At 32.8% G+C, this 10,576-nt stretch overlaps 1 protein-coding gene across 3 annotated transcripts; it reads right to left on the bottom strand.

Moving 5' to 3' along the window:
- Nucleotides 1-807: 807 nt before the first annotated feature.
- Nucleotides 808-10,069, bottom strand: LOC109191441 (3-isopropylmalate dehydrogenase 2, chloroplastic-like). Of its 3 annotated transcripts, none has more exons than XM_019342113.1 (15): nucleotides 9,795-10,066; nucleotides 7,939-8,061; nucleotides 7,745-7,804; nucleotides 5,897-5,989; nucleotides 5,600-5,832; nucleotides 4,899-5,028; nucleotides 4,687-4,798; nucleotides 3,640-3,715; nucleotides 3,425-3,513; nucleotides 3,004-3,090; nucleotides 2,204-2,320; nucleotides 1,950-2,057; nucleotides 1,796-1,849; nucleotides 1,544-1,696; nucleotides 808-1,125 (listed from the first exon to the last, which is right to left on the bottom strand). In XM_019342113.1, exons 5-15 carry the CDS (start codon nucleotides 5,823-5,825, stop codon nucleotides 1,048-1,050), a joined length of 1,230 nt encoding a protein of 409 aa, XP_019197658.1. In that variant the 5' UTR covers nucleotides 5,826-5,832; nucleotides 5,897-5,989; nucleotides 7,745-7,804; nucleotides 7,939-8,061; nucleotides 9,795-10,066; the 3' UTR covers nucleotides 808-1,047. The 3 variants fall into 3 exon arrangements, with proteins under 3 accessions (XP_019197658.1, XP_019197656.1, XP_019197659.1); XM_019342111.1 differs by having other exon boundaries at nucleotides 5,916-5,989; nucleotides 9,795-10,065; XM_019342114.1 differs by lacking the exon at nucleotides 808-1,125 and adding an exon at nucleotides 1,258-1,340 and having other exon boundaries at nucleotides 1,487-1,696; nucleotides 5,916-5,989; nucleotides 9,795-10,069.
- Nucleotides 10,070-10,576: the final 507 nt, after the last annotated feature.

Raw genomic sequence — 10,576 nt, 5'->3', positions numbered from 1 at the left:
TGAGACATATTTTAAATCATGCAATAAAATGTACAGTTTAAAAAAAAAAAACCCCTAAGTCATTATTACGATGTTTTCGCATGTGATTTCCTTAGTTAATCTCCTTTTTACACATTAGTTACACAATCTAACATAGTAAAGTCCTATTTTGGGCATTTTACAAATCACAAACTTTGTATTTCATTAAATATATATGCAGTGAGAGTGTGTATAAATACTTTAAATGCTAAAAATAGGTATTCAACACGTGTATTCTGAAATTTCTCAGACTTTGGCCGGTGTACTAAATTTGATAAAAATTGTATAATTAAGGTACTAAATTGTTACGGAGTAGTTTTTAAAATTATGAATTAAAATTAACAACACCCTAATAGTCATAGGCCTAATAGTCATAGGACCAAAAGTGTAATTTACTCCGAGAAATTATTAAAAATTGACAAAAACGGAAACTTTCAAAAATAATAGAAGGAAAAATGATGTCTCAAATGAGTTTCTATGAACTTAAAAAAAATTACAAAAGACACAAGTGATACATGTGTCTGCAGTGCTAGTCCAAATTTCAGCAGGTTGGTCTAATTCACATCCCTTAAAGGGCTACAAGAAGATGGATGCATGCTAAGTCGCTTGGAAGAGATGATGACCAGTTAGCTTTATCTCATCAATACATAATTTTCATTTGTATAGTCACACAAAATAGCAGAATGGTTTTAAGTTTAAGCTGTTCATTACATTTTGTTTTGTATGACTCATTTGACACCTACCAAATTTAAATAAATAAATAAATAAAATACGCATACATCTTCAAAAAAAAAAGCGTCCATCTCCTTGAATGAAGGAGGTTTACATATTAATGTTCACAATTCAAACAACATATGAATGCAAAAATAAACATGGAAAACAGAAATTTAAAAAATAAAAAATAAAAATCCAAGGTGTTCATCTTCAACAAACAAGTTCACCTCCGTGAATATAATTAAAATTCTCGGTGTCACATGCAACAAGGAAGATAATGCACCCTAACACCCAACCAAAAGAACAAGTACAAGATCAGCCCAGCAATACCGGAACTTGAGCTTCTATTGACTTCAGCACTTCTTCACCCATTTCCTTGCACCCGACTAATTTCTGGAAGAAACATGTCAACCTCAATCATCAATCAATGTTACAGGGAAATATAGGTAACTAAGGTCAATGAAGTCTCAGAAATCATGCTTACCCTTGGAAGTTTTTAAAAGAACATTTGTCAAATTTATACACATGGGGAATAAAGAAAACTAGCACATTCCTAATCGGTTTCTCTTGGTGTGGATGCAAGATGCAAGTTAACAGGCTATAAGGGAAGTATAAAAATTTGTGACTTCCATATCATCTACCAAGAAATTCAATCTCAAAGACGGCAAATGAAGCCATGGCATGACATACATATAGTATAAGCAGGAAAGTTTAGCACATTTGACTACCACAAAAATCTAAAGCAAAAATAGAGGTGGATAACAATCACCCAAGGGGGGGACATCTTTAAAAGAACAAAAGGTATACATACATGCCCAGCAGAATATATGTCACCAGTGCGAAATCCTTGATTTAAAGTGTCCAGAACAGCTGCCTCAATCCTCTGAGCAGCCTTCTCCTCTCCTAGGCCATATTTGAGAAGCATAGCAGCACTAAGCACTGTTGCTAAAGGATTTGCTTTATCCTACATGTTGAAACCATGTTAGACAAGAAAGATGAGGAGGCAACTACTCTTCATTGCAATGTGAAATAGCCTGTATTACTTATCATGCACCCAACCAACCTGTCCAGCAATATCAGGAGCAGAACCATGTATTGGCTCAAAGAGTCCAGGTCCCTACAGCCAACAATTCCGAGAAGAGATGTCAAGTACATAAAGAAATTCAATAGAAAACCCAGACAACATTTAAAGAGAAATGCAGATGTGGTGATTATACCGATTCTCCAACACTGGCAGATGGAAGCATACCAATACTTCCAGTAATCATTGAAGCTTCATCAGATAGAATATCACCAAATATATTGTTTGTTACAATCGTATCAAACTGCAACAGTGTAATTACAATTATAACTCTTTTTCCATAATCTATCTCAAAGAAAATGACAATCAAGATTTATATTAAAATTTGTAGAGGTTTGTGATAAAAATAAATAATAAATAAATAATAACAATAATAACAATAAAATAAACCTGTTTTGGATTGCGAACAAGCTGCATGGCAGCGTTGTCCACATACATATGTGAAAGTTCAATATCAGGGTACTCTTTGGACAACTCTGACACAATCCTTCTCCAATGCATAGAGGCCTGGCAAATATCAACAGTGAGGAGCCCATCCATTTCACATTTTGTCCTCAATTCATTTCTAGTGAAATATATTGTAAAGATACATGTGCACAGTGAAGAACCATTGGAGCAGCTCTTGCAATAGAACAGTGTTTAGTTTTATATCATCATGTTACATTTATAACATGATTATGTATGTTACAATTACAATCAAACAACTAACACATTTACAAAGTACAGTTTGGTTATAAAAGAAAAGAAATACGTAGTAGAAAGAGAGTGGCATCAAATCTCCACCTATCCAAAAGAGAAATGGTTAGCACCAGTAACTTCCACCATTTGCAAGACATGAATGATAAACTCTAACAAAGTGGACAAGAAAAGAGAAAGGAAAAACTCTGAAGGGGTGAAAGAAAAAGAGCAGAAAGGAAACAATAAATGGCACATCAGTGGAGTCTATCTTCATGCTTGTATTATATGATCTATAATATGAATTTTTCAATGTACATTGACATTTGTGACAATGCACAACTGTCCTTGATGGTACATAATCCTTTTGAACTCTTCTTTGCTTAAAGCGAAATATTGCATAAAACATTCCAGAATATGCATGTAAGCATAGTCTATGTGCAGGGAAAACAAAAGAGGGGTATACAAACAAATAAAAACTACGGGGCACTTTGTTATCAATTATCATAATATACCTCCAACACATTTGCTTTATCAACAGAACACAGTTTTCCTCGACGTTTTCGTGCAGTTTCAAATGCTACACGAGCAATACGTTCTACCTGGCAAGAGAATCTCACATCAGATTCCAAAAGATTGCAAATATTTTTTTTTTTTTTAAAGTCCGATAAGAAATATGGTGCCAAAAGTAAGTAAATATCCAAATTGTGAAGTGCAAAAAGAGTATTATTTTAATCAAATTCTCCAAAAAGTATTACACTGGTAAAGACAATGAAAACTCCTCTTCCAAACATCTACTTGCAAGTTGCAACAAATGGTAACTTATTTAAGAGGACTAAACCTATGACTCTAATGAAAGAATGAGTATTAACTTCTTTTTTTTTTTGGATTGGGAGGGGAGGCAACATGATTTTTTTTATAGATCAGAAAGTTTACCTCGTAAGTTGCATAAACTTCAGTATTGAAACCAATTTCCTCACCATTTTCATTTGTACCAAAACCCCTTGGTTTGCCAAAATAAATACCTGTCACCAGATTATAATAATCGGGTCAAGTGGGCAACAGATGTTTTCAATGAATATATGTACATAAGATATTAGAACTGTCAGGATGAAATTCAAATTATGATTGTTAAGACCACCTAAACTAACCTCCTGTAAGTTCCCTGACAACCATTAGGTCTACACCTTCTGCAACTTCTCTCTTCAATGTTGAAGCATCTACCAACTGAATTACATGGGTGTAAGATTCAGATTCAGATTAATATGAGCTACCACCTCAATTATGGAGGAAATATGACATTTATCACACTATTCACATAAAAAATTCAAAAATAAATAAATAAATGAGGGGATATATTACCATTTTACTTTGGGTAACTTCAACTTTACTCCCAGAAACTATACAATAAGGAATACTTAACCCCCTTAAATTTTTAATAAAGACACTTAATCCCTTTGACTGGTGATTCAAATTATTAAGGTCGATAAAAATACCAAAGTGAAATACATATTAGATATCTTGTAGGCTTTTTTTTTTTTTTTCTAGCAAAAGCTCCATGCTCCATACTATATACTTCTTCTAAATGTCACATATTCTCACTATTAAAGTTTCAAAAGAATTATCTGTATAAAATTATTAAAAACTACTTAAATCACAAAATAAAACTTTAAATTCATTTTTATAATTTTTGAATTAAGGAGTTTAAAAAAAAAAATCCGTCTAAAAAAATAATGATAATTGAATTGTTAAGTTATCAATAAAATTCTTGAATGTATAATATTTATATATGAGGGTTTTTTTTTTAAAGTACTTTTATATAGCCAAAAAAATAAAATCACCACTGAAAATCATAAAGGGGTTTAAAGTACTTGAATGTTTTTCTTTGCCTAGAGGTAATAGAATTAAAAGGTAAATAGATCATATGTGAATCATATTAATTCGATGGGAACTAAAGAAGTCATCAATATGCTAAGTGGACTTAGAAATCATATCTCTAAGAACCCTAAATTAAAAACTCTATTAGGACAATAAAAAAGAAAGTGTTCAAAATAACCACCAAAGAGGCATACCCTACGGGTTTTTTTTTTACTATTTCTCATCAAAGGGATAAAAAGGCAGATAACAATCACAGTACAATGCAATAGAATAAGAGCCTATCCTCAACGACTCAATATTTTAAGTCTGAACTAAATTACCTGTGGCAGGACTGACGCAGGTCTCAAGTTTGCAAAGACCTTAAGACCCTCTCGAAGCTGAAGCAATCCGGTCTCAGGCTTCAAATGCTTTTCATTGTTGTCCCATTTATACCTTTATATTATAAGAGCATGCTAGCATTCAGTGAATCAAAAAGGATAAATCATGTACAGATTTAATAGCATACAACTAAAAAAGAGTGTAAAATGCTCACCCTCCAATTGCTCCAAGAAGAACAGCATCAGATTGCTTTGCAGCTGAAAGAGTCTCCTCAGGCAAAGGTACTCCTGCCAAATCAATAGCAACCCCACCCATAGGCATCTCATTGAACCCAAACTCAATTCCTGCAACATTTCAAAATCAATATAACCATTAATTGTAATGCTACAATTGCAACCCACCCCTCCAAAATTTTCCCTTCCTATCTACCCTCATGACATAGAACTTTTTCATGGGATGATTTAGTCATTGATAACAAGTTAGTGGGTCAACCAATTCATGACACCTAATGGATAAGCCATGTTAGGAGGAATTTTAGGAGGGGGAAATTTTGGAGGGGAACAAATCATTTTCCAACCATTAATCCTCATCCCCTAAGACCTTAAAAACATTTTAAAAATAAAAAAAGGCAAAAGACCCTTTTTTTTTTGGTAGTCAGAAAAAATGCATTAGTTTTAATATTCATAATGACAAAGTGGGTTTAACTTTTGAGTATTTATTTATTATAATCAAGATTTATATGTTCTTTAAAGTGCATGTATGCAATAATGAATTTGAACCTAACGTTAACTGCACAAGAACGAAGGTGAAAATGTGAAATACTTAATCTAGTGGCTGCACTGGGAACTATCATTTGCAATTTATGTTGGGAAATTGGGTTTTCTTCTGTTTTTTTTTCAAAAAGGTTTTGTGTACCTTCGAGAGAGCCAGTGAGTTGTAGAGCATTCTTAGCGACAGAGATGACTTCAGGGCCGATACCATCACCGGGGAGGAGAGTGATGGAGTAGCATTTGCTGGGTGCAACGACAGAACAGCGAATCGTAGCCAATCTAAAAGAAGGGTGTATGTGGGGGGGCTTATAATGGAACTGGTGTGACTTGATAGGTATTCTCACACCGGTATGTAAAGAAGCCGCCATCATTGAGAATCTGCCCAATTTCATAAAGTAAGATTTACAAAGCATTGTAATAAAAGGGTATACACTGTAAGTACAAGTGAATGGAATTATTACCCGTGAAGCAAGCCTGCGCCAAACTATCAAGCTTCTCTCTCTCCTCGTGCTAAAACAATATCAATTGTCTTGTGCTGTGTCAAGGCAACAGGAGTCATTAACCATCAGCAATAGGTTCAGGAAGACAACAGTAGATGAGAAAATTGAGCACAACACCTGGTATGCAAATGACAAGAAAGTTGAATGCGCTTGTGCACAATCTATATGACTATATACATAGGGGTGGGTTCAAATGAAAACAACCCCCTCCAGTATCCATCAATGCCTCATGCTAATCTCTTTTGAACTAATAATTTTACAAATTCATCAAAACTACGTAATTTTGACTAGGCGGGAAACTGAAAATTATTTTTATTTACCAAAAGTTGTGACTTTAATACATATATAGATAGATATTATTTTCACCATTCAATTTTATATTTTTTCTTTGTTATTGCCACTTTTTTTATATTATTATTCCCATTGCTAGTTTGTTTTAAGTATTGCAATTTTTGTTTTAAGTTGAAGAAGTTTGAAGGGTTTTCAAATTTCTGCACTCAATTTCTTATTCGTTTTATTTATTTATTTATTATTTTTTTATAAAGTTCTATTTTGGATTTAGGTTTAGGGTTTATGGTTTTTTTTTTAAGAATAACACTCTGAATAGCATGAAATTACTTGTTCCTACTCTGAACTACCTTTGAGAGCAATGACTTCCATCTCCCTATACATTTTGATGCAAGCTAAGACTGCAGCTAATTTATGCAGTCTATTACATTTTTTTTTTTTCATAAATAACAAACACTTTATTCATAATTAGTATTACATTTTTTAGTATAAGTATTACATTTACATATTGACCAAACCTGTCTTACGGATAAGAGTCCGTGAAACGGCCTCATACAAGTGTGATCCTTTATCTTTTGCTTATTTCAATCAACAATTAGCATTATATCATGAGCCAAGATTTACCTTACATTATAAATCTTGTTTAAAAATTATATATTTATACTTAATCTATTTCGTAGATTTAATTAATAAACTATATACTTATAAATAAATTATGTATTTAAAATTATCATATTATGTGTTCGTAGTTAACAAGTACTTTCAATTTATGTACAAACTAGTATAACATTCGTGCAATGCACGGATAGTAACATATATTCAATAATTATATTATTTATCAAATTTAAATAATGTAAATAAATAAATAAATACTCAAAATATTATACAATATTCTAACAATATCTTATTATAATAAAGTATGTATAGTACCTAATATCAAACTTTGCTTTATAATGACTTAGTGTTGGATTAAATTAAATAAATAAATAATAATAATAATAATAATAATAATAATAATAATAATAATAATAATAATAAAAAGATCATGTAACCATCACTTGTCAAACTACAAAATTACCATGGGCATACAAAGAAGGTTATACCAAAAAAATCACAAAGATTGAACCTAATTTAAGGGTATTTATATGCAAGCTAAGGGATATCTAAAAGTTAGAGTGCAAAGTGACTTCGCTAGAGACAAATTTTGAATTTGAAAATTTTAATTAAATGTAGTCAACACAAACAAATGCCTAAAAAAAATTAATTAATAAAATTTATGTTAATTAATAAAATATAAAAATGAAATATAAATTTTAAATTTTAAATGAAACAATGTCATCATGAAACATTTATTCGTTACAAAGAAGAAGCATTAACCAATTTAATTTGAAGTAACAAATTCAAATAAATCTTGGATCCATACAATTCATATATATAAGAAAGAAAAACACAGAGAGAAACCCAAGAATTGTAGGATAATAAAGAGGTTATTATGAACTAACCAAAGATGAACGAAGGTTTCCTCTCTTGGCAAGATTAACAGCGAGCTCCAGATTATTCAACTGCAAAATATATTGAAATTTATGAATCTTACAGTAAAAGTTGCTTCATTTTCTAATAAGATGATACAAATAATGAATTCAAGGGGGTACAAAATGAAGCATACAATAAGCAAGATGTTAAATAGACCGCTTACCAACACCTAATCCACGATAAGGTGCCAAAACGCCCAAGGTCATGATGTATACACGAATAGCCCCACTTTCCTTCTTCTCAAGCCGACACGCGATTGCACCAACACAAATGTCACTATAGTATGCTGCATAAGAAGCAATAAACCATGCACATATTTTTAATATCCTAACATTTAAATGACAATTTTTTAATAGGTATAAGATTCTTAAGTAAATATTTGGAAATGGAAAATTGAGTTTTTCATGAAAAATTTACAATTTACAATAAAAAGGTAATACTTGAACCATATTTTCCTAATATCTCAAGAATTATATGTTTGACTCAAATAACTTTTTGGTTTACAATATTAATGAAAGTGTTGTGTTTTTATATGTTCTTAATCATCATTGTCGCAACAGCATAAGCTAAGAATAACTAATAAGAATAGATGATTGCAGAGGATGCAGATATGTTGCTCAATAAAATGATCGTAAAACAAAAAGAAATTAAAAACTATGGCAAACAAAGAGTAACTGGAAGCATTAGAAAGAAACTAAAGATTTTATCAAACAATCAGTAGATAGGACACCTTCAAATATTAGCAAGTAATCCATAACATTTAGGGAGGAAAAGAAAGAGCTTATTGAGGGTTACAAACAAGATGCAAGTCATAGAAACTTCTTTACTTATATCTGTTATGGTGAAAAATCCCACCATAGGCAGATCCATCAGCATGTTGTTGGGGAAAGTGGAAGGCGAGGATAACAGAAGATTTTTAATTTTAGACTTTACCCCTGGTTACTCGATAATCAATTAATTACAATTTACATGTATAGAACTGCACTTATTTTCATGTAGCAAGTCTCAGACTCTCAGGTGATCACTATAAGATTATTTTCTTGAAAAAGCACCAAGGATGGAGCAACCTTTAATACAATTACTTACTAAAAACAACCTAAAGTAAAAGCATAAAAAGACATTACAATGACCTGATTTGATAAATTGTACAAATTGACTGTCTCAACACATATCTCAAGACCAACAGTCCGTGAGACCATTCTTGCACATACCTTTTAAAAATCTAAACTAGACCATAATTCTAATTTAGTTGAGGTTAACTAGAAGAATTTTACATCTCCCTTCAGTAATAGTAGTGTATCTTTCTTAATAGCTTAGCAACAAGTAAGTTTTGGTCTTCCTGTTCCTTTTCTAATTGGTTAAAATATATGTATACAGTAAACACATCCAAACTATCTGAATTGATTAATACGAAGTAAAATTAATCTAATGTGGTCTCTTTTTGTTTTCTGGAACTTAGCACTCTCTTCTTAGTTACTTATCTTGTCCACGTCTTAACTCTGTTTAAGCTCATCTTAACAAAGCAGTCTAAAATACAATCAAATGAGGAGAGCTGTGGCAGATCACATTTCTATGAAATGAATGTGTGTGTTTATATAATTATTTCCCAAAGGGAAAAAGTTGAAAACACCCCTAATTCAAAGGGAAATCTTTCTAAGCAATAGTTGATAAAATACACTCACATTGTAGCTAGACTACTGTCATTAACTAAGAGCCACACTTTTTCTACTGAACTAATAAATAATAACCATTCATTAACTAAAGAACTCATCATCCATATTATAGAAAAGGATTCCCTGCTCATTCATACAATCTGCAATCCTAAATGCTGAGCTTCATCAAACAAAAATGCCAAACGCAAATACAGATGAGATGCTAATGCTCCAATGGGCAAGGGCAGTTTATAGTTTCTCTCGGGAGCTTGAGCAAACCAAAGGCAGTTTATAGTTTCTCATACCTTAAAACAAAAATATATTATTAAAAATTGAAAAAGAATAAAAATAAAAATAAAAAAGGAACCTGCAGGGCGGTGGCTGGGGCGGATGCGGTGACGGTGACGGTGGCTGTGGCGTCGCAGGGGAGCGACGAAGCAGATCGGCCGCGGAGATGGCGTTGGCGAGTGCAGATCGACGAAGCTGTACCGTCGGCAGCAGTGGCGTCGCGGTGGTGGATGCGGTGGCTGATCTGAACTGAAGGATGCGGTGGTGTGCGTCTGTTCTGAACTGAAGGATGCGGCGGTGGATGCGTCTGTTCTGAACTGAAGGGATGAAGGGTGCGGTGCGGTGCGGTGGATGTAACCCTGTTTGGTCACTATTAATTTTATTTTTTTTTAATGTTACTAGCTCTATTATAATGTAATATCTGTTCACATACTTTCTCGACCTACTGAAATCAGGGTTGCAAAAATTCCGCCTAGGCACCGAGTAATCGGCGCCTAGGCGCTAGGCGCCCCTAGGCTGTGGCGATTTCCCCCTAGGCTCCCGCCTAGCGCCTAATTCAGCCGCTTAGCGCCTAACTCGATCGATTACACCGAGTTTACTCATCAATTTCTGTCGAGTTAGCCGAGTTAACCCGGCTGGCTTGACCTTGCTAATTTTTTTCATTTATATGACATATATATATATATATATATATATATATATATATATATATATATATATATATATATATATATATATATATGGACGCACTCAGGTGCGAATAAGTGCCCAAGAAGGAAATGCGAACGAATCAGCGCGTGACACGTGTCCAGATCTAATAACTTAAAACAAAACGCGGTGACATTTTCGTAAATAATTGAA

This window comes from Ipomoea nil, unplaced genomic scaffold, assembly GCF_001879475.1.
Source record: "Ipomoea nil cultivar Tokyo-kokei standard unplaced genomic scaffold, Asagao_1.1 scaffold1622, whole genome shotgun sequence".
Classification (NCBI taxonomy): Eukaryota; Viridiplantae; Streptophyta; class Magnoliopsida; order Solanales; family Convolvulaceae; genus Ipomoea; species Ipomoea nil.
Note: the sequence above shows the minus strand (reverse complement) of the source record. Positions and strands in the feature narration are given on the sequence as shown.